A 19790-nucleotide genomic window follows, 5' to 3' on the forward strand; every position below is an offset into this window, starting at 1 on the left:
GCCATGTCCAGGAGCGGGTCAACACAGCCCGCAGACTGTTGGAAAAGGAGCTTTGGAAGAAGATATGCAGCAGTCGTGTTCAAAACAATGAGCAGAGTGATTGCTGGCGGGATTATGGAACATTATGGAACTTTTCTGGAGCCATTTATAACACAGCAAATCAAGGAAATGTCCACCCCAGCTCTACAATGCTGTAGCCACGGCGCAGAAAGCTCCGTGCATTTCGTCAAGGTCAGTTACCAAGGTCAGCACAGAAAGTGTGGTGTTAAATCGCACTAAAAGGCCTTGGCAATGGGGACACCTCTGGAGTTCTGGCGCTGGGAGCTGACATAGGCTACGTCTACACGTGAAGCCAACATCAAAATAGCTTATTTCGATGTAGCAACATCGAAATAGGCTATTTCGATGAATAACGTCTACACGTCCTCCAGGGCTGGCAACGTCGATGTTCAACTTCAACGTTGCGTGGCACCACATCGAAATAGGCGCTGCGAGGGTACGTCTACACGCCAAAGTAGCACACATCGAAATAAGGGTGCCAGGCACAGCTGCAGACAGGGTCACAGGGCGGACTCAACAGCAAGTCACTCCCTTAAAGGGCCCCTCCCAGACACACTTTCACTAAACAGCGCAAGATACACAGAGCCGACAACTAGTTGCAGACCCTGTGCCTGCAGCATGGATCCCCAGCTGCCGCAGCAGCAGCCAGAAGCCCTGGGCTAAGGGCTCCTGCCCACGGTGACCATAGAGCCCCACAGGGGCTGGAGAGAGAGCATCTCTCAACCCCCCAGCTGATGGCCGCCATGGAGGACCCGGCAATTTCGACGTTGCGGGACGCGGATCGTCTACACGGTCCCTACTTCGACGTTGAACGTCGAAGTAGGGCGCTATTCCGATCCCCTCATGAGGTTAGCGACTTCGACGTCTCACCGCCTAACGTCGAAGTTAACTTCGAAATAGCGCCCGACGTGTGTAGCCGCGATGGGCGCTATTTCGAAGTTAGTGCCGCTACTTCGAAGCAGCGTGCACGTGTAGACACAGCTATAATGTGCCAGAGTAGACAAGGCCCCAGACAATCATTATTGCCAAGCTGAAGTGATCAGAAATCATGGGATCAGTCCAAAAAATCCCCAGAAGACAAACAAACTCAGCCCTGTCCCTGCTCCAAAAAAACCAAAATCCAAAATCAAACCTCCCACACACTTGAGATTTTAATTTACTCTGTCCTGTCTCTTGAACTTCCCCACCCAATGTATATGTGGCGGCTAGGGTCATCCAATCTCCCAGGGTAAGATGATTCTGGCCCCTGTTGAAGAGGTGTAAAACCACACAGCTGTTAATTAACTGTTAATTAATTCTGCCTCCCAGCTGGCCCCCGGATGCAGATTCCTCCTGGGTTCATTCCGTCAGCCTCAAACTCTCTGTTCTCCCTGCCTGGCTCAACTTCCTACAGTCCAGGCCCACTGCTGCTGTTCTGTTCCTCACCTTCCTTTCCAAGGCCTGGGTGTGGGCACCATAGAGGGCCCCTTCTTCCCCTCACAGGATTTTCACCCCCACAGTCCCCTTTCCCAGGCCATCTGCTGTAGGAAGTGGACGAGAAGTGAAACTACCCTGAGCTGCAAGTGTTCTGAGTTCCTTCCTACTTCCCATGAGCAGGACTTTGGTTTGCTATGGGCATAAGAAGGTAGTACCTCTGATTGGTTATTTTTCCCCAGAAGGTGGGCAAGTGGGGCAAGTTGCCAATAAGAAGGCTCAAATTCACTAGAGGGCTGGAGTTTCTTGCATCACAGCCAAACTGGCTCCTGCCCGAGAAAATATCCCGTCCCTTGTGAAAATTGGCAGCGGTGTGTTGCCCCTGCATGGCCAACATGAAATCTCCTTAAGTGAAAAGCTCATCTAGGCTACGTCTACACGTGCACCCAACTTCGAAATAGCTTATTTCGATGTTGCGACATCGAAATAGGCTATTTCGATGAATAACGTCTACACGTCCTCCAGGGCTGGCAACGTCGATGTTCAACTTCGACGTTGCTCAGCCCAACATCGAAATAGGCACAACGAGGGAACGTCTACACGGCAAAGTAGCACACATCGAAATAAGGGAGCCAGGCACAGCTGCAGACAGGGTCACGGGGCGGACTCAACAGCAAGCCGCTCCCTTAAAGGGCCCCTCCCAGACACACTTTCATTAAACAGTGCAAGATACACAGAGCCAACAACTAGTTGCAGACCCTGTATATGCAGCACGGACCCCCAGCTGCAGCAGCAGCAGCCAGAAGCCCTGGGCTAAGGGCTGCTGCCCACGGTGACCACAGAGCCCCGCAAGGGCTGGAGAGAGAGTATCTCTCAACCCCCCAGCTGATGGCCGCCATGGAGGACCCCGCTATTTCGATGTTGCGGGACGCGGATCGTCTACACGTCCCTACTTCGATGTTGAACGTCGAAGTAGGGCGCTATTCCCATCCGCTCATGGGGTTAGCGACTTCGACGTCTCGCCGCCTAACGTCGATTTCAACTTCGAAATAGCGCCCAACACGTGTAGACGTGACGGGCGCTATTTCGAAGTTACTGCCGCTACTTCGAAGTAGCGTGCACGTGTAGACGCAGCCCTACTGTTACAAGGAGGAAGGGGAAGAAATTATTCTCCTTAGCCTCTGAAAACAGGACAAGAACCAATGGGTTTAAACTGCAGCAAGGGAGGTTAGAATTGGACATTAGGAAAAATTTCCTGTGAGGGTGGTTAAACATTGGGGTAAATTGGCAAGGTGGTTGTAGAATCTACTGGAGATATTTCAGAACAGGCTGGATAAATATCTAATAAGGGTGATCTAGATGGTGCGTAGTCCTGCCATGAGAGCAGTGGACTGGACTTGATGACCTCTTGAGGTTCCTTCCAGTTCCAGCATTCTATGATTCAAAAGCCCACCAAAAAAGCCTTGCTAAGTCTCAGTCTAGCAGGGGAACATCTGTTTTGCTTGCATGGAGATGGTGGAATCCAAAGAGGCTCTCATTGCAGAAGTAACTCCGGTGATCTGTGATTCCAAAACGACCACTTGTTACGTTGCCGGACGGACTTCAGCATCGGCCTTCAGATATTTTATCTAATGCTTGACTCTTGCGAGAGCTCATGGAAGAGCACCCACACAAAAGAGGAGTGCTCAGACTAAGGCCATGTCTATGCTCAGGCCTGTTGATGAGAGGCGTAGAGGGCAAAGGGGGCAGTTCCCCCAGGCCTGGTATTTCCAAGGCCTTAAGCTCTGGCCATTGATGCTGCTGAAGAAGCAACGGCAGTGGCCAGACCCTTTGAAATGCCTCAGAGTGCTGTGCTGCTGTTCTACAGGTGGTTCCGAGGCAGTGCAGGGTGCGCCCAAGGTAAGCCCCGCTCCTTCCATCTTTGGGCCTGCTCCTTTTAGACGTGGGGAGCCAGGCCCCCTTCCCACCTTACCCCTGGGCTTGCAGTGGTTGTTGACCCTGCTGTTTATGAGACTGCGCCTTCAGCAGCACAGCTAGCCACTCTATTCCGACAGCAGAGATCTCTCCCCTCAACATAATAAACCCACCCAAAGGAGTGGCAGAGAGGACATCATCATGCACACCAGCCCTGACTCCAGCAAAACTTTTGTTGCTCGGGGATGCGTTTTTTTCACACTCTTGAGTGACATGAGCTTTGCAGGCAGAAGTGCAAGTGTAGACATGCCCTAAATCAGACCTATGATCCTGCTAGCTCAGTGTCTCATCTCGAACTGTGGTCAGAACCGGATGGTTCAGGTGAAAGTGTAAGAAACCCAGGAGCAAGCAGAGGTAGAATAACAGGCTCCCTACCTTAGCCTTGTTTTTTCTCTCATCTCTAAAGTGAAGTATCACATTCTACTCTAAATTCTAGTGGGCCGGTGACACATATTCCTACGTGGGCTATCACTGACCATAATAGGATGTCTCATATCATCACAACATTTTTTGGGGCACCTGAGACTCAGCAAAACAATGTAATTTCCCTTACGTCAACCTCAGATATCTCCACCCAGGCTTCTTGTTGTGGAGTCATAAATTAAAGAATGTAAATAGTTAGGCGTTGCAGTGTGGAGTAGAGTAAAATCCAAGGTGTTGCAACTATGAGCAGGGCAACACCTAAACACCTTTCTTCTGGTCCTTCCCCTGCTGGTGAAGTTGGCAGGAGATCAAATGCTGGGTATTTGTGTCACTCTACCTCTTGGAATATCATTGGATGAGACTGCCACCGGAATACGTTTAAAGAGTACCTACATGGTGCATTTGCTGGTGGGGAGAGGACAACGGGTGAAAGATGACTCTGATGCTGAAACTGATAACTGGCATTTGGGGCTGGCTGCATAAGGATGTCTCTCAAATCTTTTACCCGCTGGCTGTGCTTTGTCTGACCTATGTGGCCCTGAAAGTGATCAAGTTGTACAAGTGGAGAAAGGAGCTCAACAAAGCATTGGAGAGTTTCCCAGGCCCTCCAGTCCACTGGCTGTTTGGCAACGTCCATGAGGTAAGGAGCGTGGTGCTGGTGATGATTTAAAGCTCCAATCAAAAAGCAGCTTCTTTCTATGGAGAGTGGTTAGAATGCAGGTCCAGGAGCCGGGACCTCCTGAGGTGTAATCCCAGCACTGATATTAAGTTGCTGTTTAGAATGGAGAGGAGGAGAAGTCACTTACCCTCTTGTCCACTCATGGTGAAGTAAGAATAATAAGTTTTACATGAGTGACTGGATGTTGAGAGGATGAATGGATATTTATACATTACTCTGAAGACACTTATGCTATTTAAATGCTTTAACCAGAGCTGCTCCATCCATAGGACGAAGTGGCAGTAGTTTTGGGGGCCCTGTGGTGGCCACCTCTCTGCCCTATGGACAGGAGGGGCAGCATGACTGGGGGGGCTCGTCCAGAGGATGATTGGAGGCTGGGGTTGTGCATGGCAGCATTAGCAGCAGCAGCAGCAGCAGGGGGTCACCTCCCCTGCCCCCCACTCACCATGAGAGTTATGGGAGCTTAAATTCTCACCACCCACCTGGTGAGTGGGACAGGGGATGACCAACACCACACACAATGCCCAGCCCCAGGCAATCTTCCAGCCCCATTGCCGGGGAGGGGGCACAAGGATGGAGTGGGGCAGAGCAGGGGGGTGGCCGGGCCTGGGACACTGGGAAGTGGGGGATTGACCCAGGCCCTGCCACCTACAACTCTTCCATGGAATGGCCCTGGCTGAGATATTAGGGTTGAAATGATGTGGATTTGAAGATGTTATCCCAGGAGTCTGGACATAATCCAACATGTAACAAAGGAGAGCTTGAAAAAAACCCTATTTTTGTGAGCAGGTTATTCCATAACCTTTATGGGCAAGGTATCATGGACCATGTTCTGAATCTACTAATGCTGGCCACTGCTGGGGACAAGATACTGGACATGATGGACCCAGAGGGGCTGACAGCAACCACAGGCCCAGAGGCAACGTGTGGTACTGCTCCATTCTGTGCCCCGGAGGGGGTGGAGCCATGTGCGGAGGGGGCAGGGGAGAGGGGAAAGAGTGGCACCTCTGGTGGTTCAGAGAGGTCTGGGGCTCCCTCCGCTGCCATGGCAACAGCAGAAGTGAGTGGGAGCTCCAGGCCCCTCTGAAATGTGGGGCCCCCGAGCAACTGCCCCCCGACCTTCCCTCCACCAGCAGGATCACTTGTTTGAACTAATGTGGCAATGCCTATTTTCATATGAAGTAAAAGAGAAAGAGAGACACAACTCCTCCTTCCTGGCCTCCAGGCGAATATAATCCAGATATATCTGTGAGGCATAATATGTGTGGTTCCCATTTATGTAGCAACAGAAGAGATAGTCAGGTGGGGAAAAGAGAAATTGGAGACAGATATACTCTGGTTAAACTTCCAGTGGAAAATAATCCGGGACAGGCTGTTTATTTTGCATGTTTCCCATTCAGTAATCCTTTGAGACACATAAGATCCAATTCTAGCTGACAGACGTTGAAGGCGAGATATTTACTGAAATCATTAGAGTTATTCATGTGAGTATGTGTGAACCTACCAACGGGAGTAGAGAATGCATAATTTACTTCTCAAGAGACTGGCTACTTTTGGGGTTGGATTATCAGTGGTGCTGAGCTGTGGGAAAGGTGGCATCATACCACCTTTCTGCACCTCTTTCCCCAGTCCTGAGCACAGCAGGGAACTGTTATAGATTGTATGCAATTTACAGCAGTTTTGGGGTTGCTCTGAAATATGCCTGGCTGCATAGGGCCATCCGCAGCCAAGACTTCCTGGAGTACAACGTTCTCCAGCCCCCCGGCCCCTTCCTAACTCTGCCCACCCACACTCCCAGGGGGGTCAGAAGCATGTGGCATAAAGTTATGTAGGCCATCCTCTGAGACCTGGGAATCCCCAGATGACTTTTTATGTCAACTTTCTATTCCCTCTTATCAGGGTTCCCTGTAAGATGTTTGATTGTGCAGCCACTCAGGAGAAATTCAAATGCCACACAGCTGACTAGCAGATAACTGACTGATAGGTTTTGTTTCTATTGGTAGTGCACATTCCCAGAAGCTTTGGTGTACAAAAAATTTCTGGCCTGAGAGCCCAATCAAGCAGTGCATTGGTGTGTTGCAGTAGTTGGAAATGCTAAACCTGGATCCCTTGTATCTATCAGGGCTTAAGAAAACCCCCAGCAAGTTCTTTGCTATTTTGCACTGTCTCTTCTGCTATCTCCTTTGATCGTGCATAGAAAGGACTTGACACCACGTGCATGGAGAGATATAAAGAGAACTACAGCAATGAATTTTGGGGCCTTTACTACAGCTGGAATATTGTGTTATGCAAGTGAGATAGTAACACTGAATGGCACCCAAGTGGCCAGTTTCCTTTCCAGGGTGTTGTACAGAAATTGAGCCTCAGATTCCTGGCTTAGCTCAGACAGATTGATATCACCCTGTGGTTTCAGTCAGGGCTTTACATGTTGTTTCTTTTCTGTATTTCACATGAGGATATGTTATCTTCAGTGGCAGCTAGCACCAGTTTCAGGCCTCTTACCCCATCTGCTCAAAAGATGCCCTTTTAGGTTGCAGGCCTCCATCTGTCACCTCTCTATAGGCAGGAGTTTCCTCCCAGACTACGATTTCAGGCTAGAACCCCTCTGCACTTCACAGCCATCATCTCATTTAATTCAGCACCTGGAGTCCTGGACCCCTTTCTCAAGGGTGATGGCCATGGTTTACCAGAGATCAGGAAGCTGTTACATGTATTTAAAGACAGAAGCCTGACAGAGAAAATACACATAACAATAGACAAGGTATACACTTGCTTCAGCTTATCACATATGTTTAGAACATCGAGACCCTGGCAGGTTCTCATCCTTCATACCCTGAAGCAGGAGTTGCCTTTCTGAGTGAAGGTTACTGACAGTGGGTTGGGTGCAAATGAGGGCCTATTAGTCTCGAATGGGCCAAGGGACTTCGCATTGTTTGTGCACAAAGAAAAAAGTTTCTCCTGGGGCAGAAGTTTTTTGTTACCAAAAATGGGTGTTTCTCTTGACAAAAGGCACACTGAATTGTGGACACACTCACTGTTTCGTTGCCCAAAGGCAGTTTTTGGTGACACGACTTGGTAGTGGAGATATATCATCAGTCAGTTTAAGCTCATACTTCTACACCGTGGTTACCCAAACTCGGGGGTGTGCCCCTTTGGGGGGGAGTGAAGAAATTCCAGGGGGGAGTGAGGCAACCCAGCCCCCCCCATCATTCTCCCCACCCAAAGAAAGATCCAACTTTTGCTTCGGGCTCTCAGTCCCTGCCATTTCACTTGGATGACCCGGCGCAGCCTCTATAAGAGCCAGGCAGCTGGCCAAGACCCAGGTGGAGCTAGCTGCCTCCTGCAAAGGTGACTGAATGTGGGTAGGAGCAGGAGTGGGAGTAGGAGGAGGGGGCTAGATGGGGGGCTGGGTAAGAGCAGGGGCTAGTGGTACCTGGCTTTGTGGGAGGGCAGGGTTCAGGTGGGTGGCTTGCAGGGCTTGTGGGGCTTGGGCTGTAAAGTGGGCAGCTGGCCCTGGCAGCACGGGGCTGCTTGGGCTGGCAGGCAGGCAGCTGGCCCCAGCAGTGTGGGGCTTGGGCAGCGAGCACAAGGCTGAAGCGGGAGGCAGGTGGGCAGGCAGCTGGTCCCAGCATTGCAGGGGTTGGGTGCAGGGGCAGGTGGTTGGCTCGGGCGGGCAGCTTTGGCAGCACAGGTCTCAGGTGGGTGGGTGGCTGGCCCAGGCAGCTCTGGGGGCAGGCACAGGACTCAGATACCCGGCCATCTGGGCCTGCACCAGGCACCCACAAGGGACCAAGAAAAACTATTTGTACTTATTTTTAATTTTGTATAAATTTTTTCTATGAAGTTTTTGTGCTTATTTTAAATTACAAATTTAATTTTTTGCTAAAAGGGGGGTTGGATGATAATAAAAAAGAAGTCGGAGGGATGTGAGGGTTTCTCAGAAATCAAAAGGGGGGGCATGATGCCGAAAAATTTGGGAGCCACTGGTTTGCACAGTGCGTGTGGCCTTTGTTTCCCAGGCGTTTTGAAACTGGTAAAACCAGTTACTTCACCTTTGCCCAGGGGGTGAAGCTTCAAAGCTCAGGTAGCTGCATAACCAGGATTTTGTATTAATCTCTCCTGAGTGTGTCCTTATTCCACAAGAATCTTGGCCAGCAAGCCAGGAACACGCACATGTGCTCAGTTTATTGAAACAATGGCCTCTGAATGTTTGATAGGCCCACACTGTCTGGATAGAAGTCTGTTGAAATGTCCTTGTGTCCAAGGGCTGACTCCAGCCCTCAGTGATGAATCTTCTGCCCTTGGTATTTACACCCTCATTTGAAGCACTTGACTGCCTCTGTCTCATACCCAAGACCCAGTCTGAAACTCAAAGCTGGTGAAGAGAGGTATTGCCCTGCCTATCTCTCCTGCAGAACCTCAGGGGTAGGCAGGTCTGCTACAGCTGAAGTTCAGGCTCACAGGCCACCAAGGATGGCTCCCAGACTGGTGGAGGGTCAAGGGAGGGGGGACTGTCAGACACAGAGACCAGCCTGGGAAGGGTTGGGCCGGAGACCATGGTAGCTCTGGAGCTGGGGAGGCCAGCCGCTCAGCCCGAGGCTGAGAGGGAGCCAACTGCTCATCTCAGTGCAGCAGGGGCTGGCCTGGTGCTGTGGGGCAGGATATGACTGGTGATGGGGGGTGGGTGGAGCCTCTCTGGTCATAGGGGTATGACTCAGGGCCTATTTGGCTGTGGGGCGGGGGTTTTTTGTGGAAGGGACACAGACGGAAAGCTTGCCTCCCTCACCCACCTCCCACGTCCTTCCTTCTCAAGGAGAGGGGATTTGAGCATGGAGTGTGCGTTCCTCAGGTGAGTGCCCTCACCTCCAGGTTACAGAATCAGTCCCACTGTCTCTCTGGCCTATTGCATATTTAATTACAGAGCCGTACCGTGGAACAGCTTTGAAGGAAGAGATGGAGAGCCCTCCCTGCACCGGATCATTCTAGAGTCCAGTGATCAGGGCAGGCCCACCAACGGGGGCAAAGGGAAGTTGCCACTGGGGCCCTTTAAATTGCCACAGCAGTGCTGCTGTGATGCTACACCTGGCTGTGAGGGAGTGGGGGATGGCCCAGTGCCATGGTCCAGGCATTGGTCAGGTTTGAATGCCCTAGGCTCCACCCCTTCTGCCCTTGGCCCCGCCCCTTCTGGAGCATGGAGCTGGGCTCTGCTCCCACTTTTTCCCAGGGTCTGTGACAGCTGTTGTCCCTGATGGGCGAGGGTCCTCACCTGGGTGGAGGGGAAACCCTTGTTCAAAGGCCTTCTCCTCATCCAGCGGGGGGCGGGTGGGGGGAGATTGAAGCACATCTCCCACACCCTGGGAAAGTGTCCTAATCACTGGGTTACAAGTTATAATAGAAGCTTCCTCTTATCTTCCCTGCTACATGCTTGGTTACAGCATTGGCCTTGTAAATACAGGGTTGTGAGTTCAGTTCTCATGGGGGCCTGGAGCAGGTAAGGTTTAATTTAAAAACCAATCTGCTGGGGTGGTGATAGGCCATGCTGGAGACTGGGCTTGATGACTTTCAAGGACCCTTCTATCTCTAACAGATATGTATATCTCTATATCTCCATGTATATATATGCCACTTGACGTGGAATTACCTATGCAACACCACCATTCTTGGACGAAATGCCTTTGGCAGCTGACTGCAGGCAGGATCGCGGCGATTCATGCCTCCCGCCAGGCCAGATGGAGAGGCCTAATTGACTGAGAAAGTCACAGGGGGCAGCCACGTCAGCCAGTAACTTCACAAATAACAAGCTGCCTGGTGGCACGTTAGAGACTAACATATTTATTAAGGACTAACATATTTATTAAGGTGTGAGTTTTCATGTGTGAAACCCACTTGGATGAAGTGGGTTTTACCCATGAGAGCTCATAAGAAGCTTGGCAGGTTGGGGTCTCTGGGAGTATGTTGACCTGCTATTACATAAATACATAAAATCAACTAATCATAAATCTATAGCACAGTAGCACCCAGGAGCCTCAGTCATAGACCAGGTTTCCAGTGCTGTAGGCATTGTTGAAACCTTACATAAAGACAGTCTCTGCCCCAAAGTCCTTGCAACAGCTGGAGATGCAGTAATAATTATTCATTTCACTGAGAAGAAGAAGTTATGTGGCACCTTATAGACTAACAGATATTTTGGAGCATCGGCTTTCGTGGGCAAAGACCTGCTTCATCAGATGCATGGGCGGGCCGGGGTTCAGAGGAGTATTTAAAGAAGGGGGTCCCAGTGAAAGGGAAGGCCAGAGCTGACAAGGTCTATCCAGTCAGGGTAGAAATGGCCCATTATCAGTAATACACATCAGGAGAGGAGAAAAACATGTCAGATCAGTCCTTGTTAGGAAAACAAGAGAACACCACTGGCCATCACATACAGCCCCCAGCTAAAGCCTCTCCAACTGATCATCAGGGTTCTGCAACCCATCCTGGACAATGATCCTTCACTCTCACAGACCTTGGGAGGCAGGCCTGTCCTTGCCTGTAGACAGCCTGCCAACCTTAAACGAATTCTCACCAGCAACTATAGACCACAACACAGTAACTCTAAACCTGGAACCAATTTCTGCTACAAACCTCGCTGCCAACTCTGCTCACTTATCTACACCAGCGATATCATCACAGGACCTAACATCAACCATACCATCAGGGGCTCCTTTACCTGCACATCTATTAATATAATATATGCCATCATGTGCCAGCAATGCCCCACTGCACTTTATATTGGCCAAACTGGACAATCTCTATGTAAAAGAATAAATGGACATAAACCAGACATCAGGAACAGCAACAGACAGAAACCCGTGGGAGAACACTTCAGTGTCCCTGGACACTCAGTAATAGGGTTTAAAAGTAGCAATCCTACAACAAAAAAATTTCAAAAATCAAATGGAGAGAGAAATCTCAGAGCTGTGATTCATTTGCAAATTTGACTCCATCATCCAAGGAATAAACAGAGACTGGGAGTGGCTGGCCCCTTGCAAAAGCAGGCTCTCTGCCTTGCAAGTTCACACTTCCACATTACCATCCGATAATGGGCCACATTTCCCCTGACTGATCTGACTTGTTTTTTCTCCTCTCCTCATGGGTACTACTGATAATGGGCCATTTCCATCCTGACTGAACATACAGTGTCAGCTCTGGCCCTCCCTTTTACTGGGACCTCACTCTTTAAATACTCCTCTGAAACCTGCCCCCACTCATGCATCTGATGAAGCGGGTCTTTGCCCATGAAAGCTTATGCTCCAAAATATCTGTTAGTCTATAAGGTGCCACAGGACTTCTTGTTGTTCTTGAGGATACAGACTAACATGGCTACCTCTATGATACTATTCATTTCACTGTTATGGCACCTATGATCAACAGTGTTGGAGCCTCAGAAATCACAGTTGCTGCACAAGTTAAAAGGCAGCTGAAAAATACATTTGGGTAAGCAAAGGGTGGTTAAAGGTGGAGACCAGGCATATGCACATATCAGACACGTAACATTTGTTTCCTCCTCCATCATTAATAGGTCTGCTTGAAAAACGTTCCTGTAAAATAGAATGCCAAGTTCCCAAACAGCACAGATCTTTCATAATTAGCATTTAATAATCTAAAAAAGCATATGATACTGTAGAATAATCCCTATTCCTGAACTCACTATGGAAAATGGAGAGGGGGATATTATGAAAAAGGAGAGAATGGAAGTAAAAATCCCACCCCAACTTAATGCAATCCGTGTCGTAGAAAAATCAGTGATCTTTGGAAATAGCCTGTAATAAAATTTTCTTCCACGCTATACCCATGATATTACTTGTGTGTATGTGATGGCAGAAGCCTGTGAGTAATGCAGAAAAGAGAAACAGGGAAGCAGATGTTCTCTTTTTCTTGGGAAGTCATCTGTTCTTTCAGGGTTCTGTGATATTACTGGACAACCTAAAGCATCTGAAATGTGCTAACAGAAAACCCGAGGCTGTATCACAGAAGTTGACATATTGGATTAGACTGGCTCTTCTGTGCTGATGTAGATTTTTAATGTGTGTATTATAGGCACCATAGTGTGAAGTGTCACATTACTGCAAGTGTTGCCTTCTATGATGAAGTAATTGGCTCAGTGGGTATTGGGTGGTGGTGTACATAATATACCTTGACTTTAGCAAAGCTTTTGATACTTTTGCCAGCAAGTTAAAGACGTGTGGTTTGGATAAATAGGCTGTAAGGTGGACAGAAAGCTGGCTACATTGTTGGACTCAAGAGGCAGCGATCAATGGCTTGATGTCTGGTTGGTGGCCAATATTAAGTGGAGTATCCCAAGGGTCAGTTCTGGGGCTGGCTTTGTTCAATATCTGTATTAATGACCTGGATGAGGGGATGGATTGTACCCTCAACAAATTTGCAGATGACACTAAAAGAGAGATTAGTGGGGGAGAGACTGATAAACGAGGGGGAGAAATTGATACATTGGAGGGTAGGGATAGAGTCCAGGACTACCTAGACAAATAGGACGGTTGGGCCGAAAGAAATCTCATGAGGTCTAACAAGGACAGGTGCGGAGACCCTGGAGGAATCCCAAGCATCTCTTCATTCTGGGAACTGACTGGCCAAGCAGCAATTCTGCAGAAAAGGACCTGAGTATTACAGTGGATGCGAAGCTGGATATGAGCCAATAGTGAGCCCTGGTAGCCAACAAGGCTAACAGCATACTGGGGTGCATTAGTGGGAGCATTGCCAGCAGATCTAGGCAAGTGACCATTCCCCTTTATTTGGCACTGGTGAAGTCACACCTGAAATATTGTGTCCAATTCTAAGCTCCTCATTTCAGAAAGGATGTGAATGAACTGGAGAGAGACCAGCAGAGGGCAACAGAAATGAACAGGGGGCTGGAGCAAATTACTTATGAGGACAGGCTGAGGAATTTGGTCTTATTTAGTCTACGGAAGGGAAGATTGAGGAAGGATTTGACAGTAGCCTTCAGACTGCCTGAAGGGGGTGTTCCAAAGAGGATGGAGAGAGGCTGTTCTCAGCAGTGACAGGTGCTAGAATGAAGAGCAATGATTTCAACTTGTGGTGGGGGAGGTCTAGGTTGCATATTAAGAAAAACTACGGGACTAAGAGAGTCGTGAATCTCTGGGATGAGTTACTTAGAGATGTGGTAAAGTCTCCTTCCCTAGAGGTCTCCAAGTCCCAGCTTGACAAATCCCTGGTTTGGATGATTTAGTTGGGTTTGGTCCTGCTTTCAACTGGGGATGGGGCAGGGCTTGGACTTAATGACCCCCTGTAATCTCTTCCAAACCTATGATTCTGTGATTATCCAGCCCAGAGCTGAGCTGGTTACTTTTGCTAAACACGTACTGTAAGGCACAATTCTTTTGTTAAGCTACTAACTACTGCTATTGAAGGCATTGTAAACCTCATGGAAACAAAGCTCTTCAAGCCTTGTTCTACTTCCCCAGGATATGCAAAGGGAGTTAACTTCTGAAGTCAGCCTTTGTGGGTGGAAGTTTGAACATCTTAATGCAGGAGTGCTCTGGGGAAGGAAGGCATGGTTACATTTGTTCAGCTCACTGTTACGGCAATGGATTATTAAATCATAGTGTTTATATGCCAAACATGGTCAGATGGATCACAGACTTCATATTTTGTAATGTCCACTGGTCGTTCGGCATGCTTCTGACGTTGGAAATTTTGTCTTGAGCTCCGGAGGAAAGAGATTTTGGCAAAGGCCTGACCTATTGCTTCTGTCCCCTGTTTCCTCCACCATTGTTGCAGTTTGAAGGAAGAGGGCGTGATCTGGACAAGGCGGTGGAATGGAGTAAAAAGTACCCACGTGCCTTCCCTGTGTGGTTTGGGAGATTTGTCGTGTTTGTGAGCCTCAACGATGCTGATTACGCTAAGGCTATATGTGCCAGGCGAGGTAAGAAGTAGCATATTTTGCCTGTGAATAGGAAAAACACTTCTTGTTAAAATCCTCCAAGGTGTGATTCCATTGGGAGGCCTGATAGGAACTTGGAAAGTAGGTGTAATCCCACACCTGACTTGTAGCTGAATCCTTCTTTCTTTTCTCCTGGGAGTTATGGGTCTTGGGTTTACTTATAAGGATGCTTGGTACGTCCCCCGAAGGAAACCTCTTGTAGTGCAGAGAACACAGAAGGCTTGGCCCTTTGGAAAATTTTTGGCACATGACCTCATAAGGAGGACTGTCAGTCAAAGCATACAAAATAAAATAGCTATCACAATTCCCAGCGTAATAAAGCAGTAACTCTTGGTTAGGCCTGGGGAATTCAGAATAAAGGAAGGAAAAAGGGCTCAGAGTCATAAAAGAAGAAAAAATCACAATATGTAAGCTCTATCCCTGCCAACATTTACTGTCAGTACAGACCCCTCTGTGATCCCTCAGAGCACCTGCCTTGGGAAATACTAAGGTTGGGCTTGGACTTGGGTGGGTGGTACAATACTGAAGTTGGTGGCTGGCTTAAAACAAAATAGCAAAATTAATAAAGAAGGATGTTCTTACAAAGCATCTACTTCAAGAATGGCCAGACCGTCCTTGCTGTTGTCTGTACGAGATTCCAACACGCAGGTAGCTTGGCCCTTGGTAGCCTGATCATGATTCTCCACAGCCTTGTGGGCCTCTGGTCTGTGCTGGAATCACAGGACTCAGTGTCCCAAAAATCCTGGAACAGTAGGAATGTGGAGGACAGAGGGTCTTCTCTGGCTGTGGTGCTTCTCTCCCTGCTACACAACATGGGCAAAACAGAATGCAAAACCAAACAGGCTGTCTCAGAGTTCTGGCTTGTTCGGAGTGGTCCTGATAGTGTGGCCAGCCAGTTCTATCTCTGCCCCAGGCCCCAGGCAATCTGGGACATGGAGTCGTGAACCTCCACTGCTCGTAGCTGCTGTCATTCACGGCCAAGCCTGCTAGAGGCTATGCAGTATTTATGTAGCATTAGGGTGGCCCTCTGTCCTGTTTTGGGCGGGACAGCCCCGTATTACAAGTGCCAAGATGGTGTCTCAATTTATTTTTAAAAAGGGGCTAATTGCCCCATATTTAGCTCTCTGCTGGTACACAGGTGCAGCTACTGGCTGGAGATCACATGCCTCTGTGCTCTCTGGCCACACCAGGAACCAGCAAGGGGCCCTGGAGGCAGCAGGGAGCCCTGCAAAATTAAGGGTAGGTTGGGGCCCAGGGGGTAGCTGCTGCCCACTTCCCAGCTCCCAAGGTTTGGGGGAGCCAGGGGGAACACCCCCCCCCGCACCATATCTACCTGTTCTGTACTTGGGATAAGAAGAGATAGTCACCCTAGGAAGCACCTCTCCAAAGGTGTTACACAAGGACAGGTCGATTACGTAGCCGTTGGAGACAGATGATTTTATGCATGTGTTTATGGAGGGTTGAGCAGTAAGGCAGCAATTGCAAATTACAGTTATTTAGGTGAGTTACAATGGAAGCAGATTGTGAGGCATTTCAAATGGACCAAACCAAGATAGCTGAATGGGCAACGTAATGGCAGATACACTGTGTTGCTGATAAATGTAAATCAATGCACATTGGACAGAACTTTCACACACCCCAAAACTGCTCATACACCTTCCAAGGTTCTAGCTTAACTGCTATCACAAATTAGTCTGTACTATGGGCTCCATTCTATCTCCTTCCTTTCCACCATTTCAGCCCCCTCTTGGACTCCTTCTATCAGCTGGAATCTTTGGCTGGTTCCCCTATAGGTTTGTAGTGATAATATTACCAGGGCGTTCCATCCAATCCAAGCTCTCCCAACACAATGTCACAGAGCGATCCCAAGTCAAATGTGAAACTGTCTAATGATCATGGGTCTCTGCACAACCACAGATTGGTGCCCATCTCTGAACTTCTGCTGGGGTATTTCCCTACCAGGGGAGAACTTGTTCCTGGATACTTTCATTCTTCACCTGGACCTACATTGGATGTCTATTTTCTATAGGGCTACATAAAAAGAACACAGTAGCTAGGATGCATTGTATTTAGCATATCTAGGGACAATAAACAGTTCTGACTTGTGATGGGAGAGAAGGGGGCTGGGGTTCCCAGTTTGGCACATTTACTCACCATCTAGACAAGCCATTCATCACCAGCAACTCCGCATCCATCACCATAGGTCTGTGGACAGGCTGTCTTGGGATATGATTGACCAATGTGATCAACCCGAGTGGGCCAGCTCACTAACACAAAGTTTTTCTTCTCTCTCCCCATCCTGATTTTACAGATCCCAAGGATAATATCATGTATCACTATGTGCTCCCCTGGATTGGTATGTATGTTCATGCTTTTAGCCATCAATAACCATACAGAGAAATTGTCAGCTGAGGATCAGCCCTTGTGTTGCAATGATTGCAAAGCCCGGCTGTTTCAGATGGTTTCAGTAAACAAAACCTCCCACAGAAAGTGCATCCCTTATTATTACTATTCATGTGCATTGCAGTGGGGCATAAAGCAGGGCCAACCAAACACGTGTCCCTGTTTAGCCAGCACTAGACAAACACAGAATACAGGCTGGACTTCCCTGCTCCAGCACCCGGAGGAACTGAATGATCCCAAACCAGGCAGCTTGCTGGGCCAGGGGAAGGCAATGCTCCTTTGCTGGCGATTGCCCCCCGCATTCTGAGGCCCCCCTACTGGCCCTTGGCCCCACTCCTGGTCACCAGCCCTGGCCACTGGGCTCCACTCCTGTCCCCAGCCTAGCTGTGCTCCCTGCCATTGGCCCCCTGTTGCTGGCCCAGGTGCACTCCCTGCCCAGCCAGGATTCCCAGTCACCAGCCCGTCTGTGCTCCCTGTCCAGACAGGACTCCTGGCTGAGGGCCTGGGTGTACTCCTGATCCAGACTGGCCCCCCAGCTGCTGGACCCCTGGCCAGCCCTCAGTCTGAGCCACTGGGGCTGTCCGGCCCTGGAGCATCTGTGGTCCTGCCAGACCACGGAGGTTGCTGGACCAGAAAGTCCCACATTTTGGAGGTTCAACCTGTAGTAGACCAGACAAAGTTTTCTAATGAGTACAGTTAGAATGATTTCCTCTTCAGTGATGGCCACTGTGCCCCAGAACTGATCTGTTTCTGCTTGTGACTTGACCTTGCAGCCAAGTCATGATTTGTTCACATCCCTTCTAGGGGGCAGAAAGTCCAGCCAATTAATGTCTGTTGTCCTTAGGTCTGGTTCTCGGATCCAAATCTCAGCCCCCTGTGTCCTTTCACACTTCTCCGAGGGTTCTGAATCATCTTTATCCTCTTATGGCAGGTGCTTCAAGCCACCTACCCCATGGCTATTAGGGGAACCCAGATCCACCAGCTACGTTGGGCTCCTGTCCAGGGCCCCGGGGAAAAGCAGCCAAGATCTGCTCCGTCAGACACCTGGCTCCTGCCTTCCTGGATTCCTTCCTGCCTTTTCTTTGGCCTTTTCCCCCAGTCCCTTCCTCAGTTCTTCTTATCAGTCAACACCACCCAAGGCCTTCCCCAGGAGGCCCAGTTCCTGCCATTGCTCCAATTGTGTGTCCTTTCCCACCCCGCACCCACAGGGTTTGTTCTGATCACCTCAGGTCTCTCCACTTTCTACTACCAAGAGGGCAACAGCAGTCTTACAATGGGCTAACGGTACTGGAGGGAAAGCCTGCAATAAGGTTGTGATGGATAAACCCAGTTACCTTTCCACCTTGGAGATAAATATCCCTATGAAATGTAACCTTGACCCCAGCAAACAGGATAAAATGTAGCTGTTGGGGGTGCAAAGATTTGGTTTAGAGAAGCTGCTTATCTTGACCTTAGAAATAATGCATGTGTGTGTGTATATATGAGGTGGAAGGGACCTTGAGAAATCATCAGGTCCAGTCCTCTATGCTCTTGGTAGGATCAAGCATCATCCCTGTCCGCCTTTTTTCTTGCCACAGATCTCTAAATGGCCCCCTGCAAGGATTGAGCGCACAACCCTGGGTTTAACAGGCTGATGCTCAGAACACTGAGCTATCCTTCCCCTCTGTTGCTAAGGTCTATTGCTTTCTTCCAGTCAAGGCAGAAATACCAGTCGCACAGCTTTCCACAGACTTGAACAGTGTAGATTTAGCAATTCAATTGATCATGGACCCGAATTACCTGAGTCTAAGGCATTGGCTGTATACAGAACTGGTCAGATCATCCTGAGTCATATGCTGAATTTTTCAATTTGAGACTTTCCCCAATGAGAAAATGTCATTTCTTAAACGAAAATTTTTATGGACGTATACTTGGTGTTTTTAGAGAAATTTTCTAAATTTTGACAATCCCCCAAAAACCAAAAATGTTTCTTTTTTTAAAAACCAGAAACCAACTCTTTTTTAAAAAAATTAGAGGTTTTGGCTGTTCCCCCTTATTTTTCAGTTTTTCTCCAAACCCCGCATTTAATAGAAAAAAGGGAGAAAATGGGAGAGGGATGAACATGGGACATTAAATCCCTGAAACCAAAACATGGTTTTGGAAAAGCAAACCGTTTTTCATTACCAATTTCCATTTTTTTCTTCCAAAAAGCAAAATATTTTGAATTTGTTTGTAAAGAAGGCAGAAAAAGTTATTCCCCTCTACCCCAAATCATGCTTATTATTTTCATGAGCAGCTCCCTTCTCTAGTAACTGAAATGATCTCTTTGTTTCTCCAGGAAAAGGATTACTGACCTTACATGGACAAAAGTGGGTCCAGCATCGTAAACTTCTAACTCCAGGATTTCACTATGAGGTGCTGAAACTTTATGTGTCACTGATCAACAAATCTACACAAGTCATGTTGGTAAGAACTGCCATTACTGTTGTCGTCACCTTTATTTTAACCCTGACTTTTATGCTAAAAGCAAAACCTCTCCTGCTGTTACTTTGCCATTCTCTTGGATTCTCTGCCTGTGTGATCCACTTACCTGAAGGACTTCTAAGGGCTGACTCACTGCTGTCTTGAAAGCTGTGACATAATTTACACTCATGCAACAGCATGTTAACAGATCAAAATTCTCCACTCACTCACAACAGTGGTAACACTTTATATTGCCTTGCGCTCACTTTGAACAAGCATAACTCGCTGGAGAGCTAGCAGAGCAAGCCCTACATTATTCCGAGAGCACAAAAACTTTAACCCCCAACATGACGAGGAGGAAGAGCAGACGAGTATTCCAGAAGGCAGATATGCTCCAGCAGTCTGCTGCTGCTATACAGTTCCTTGCAAAATTCTGCA

The 19790-nt window shown here is 48.6% G+C and overlaps 1 protein-coding gene across 1 annotated transcript in view; it reads left to right on the plus strand.

Annotated features, from left to right (window-relative positions):
• The first annotated feature begins 4303 nt into the window (after window positions 1-4303).
• Window positions 4304-19790, plus strand: part of LOC142017414 (cytochrome P450 4B1-like) — a 43525-nt gene continuing 28038 nt past the window's right edge. Inside the window, exons 1-4 of the mRNA XM_075002230.1 lie at window positions 4304-4510; window positions 14345-14489; window positions 16819-16863; window positions 19228-19355. Of these exons, the coding sequence (XP_074858331.1) occupies window positions 4304-4510; window positions 14345-14489; window positions 16819-16863; window positions 19228-19355 (525 nt within the window). The remainder of the gene's footprint in view (window positions 4511-14344; window positions 14490-16818; window positions 16864-19227; window positions 19356-19790) is intronic.

This window comes from Carettochelys insculpta, chromosome 9, assembly GCF_033958435.1.
Source record: "Carettochelys insculpta isolate YL-2023 chromosome 9, ASM3395843v1, whole genome shotgun sequence".
Lineage (NCBI taxonomy): Eukaryota > Metazoa > Chordata > Testudines > Carettochelyidae > Carettochelys > Carettochelys insculpta.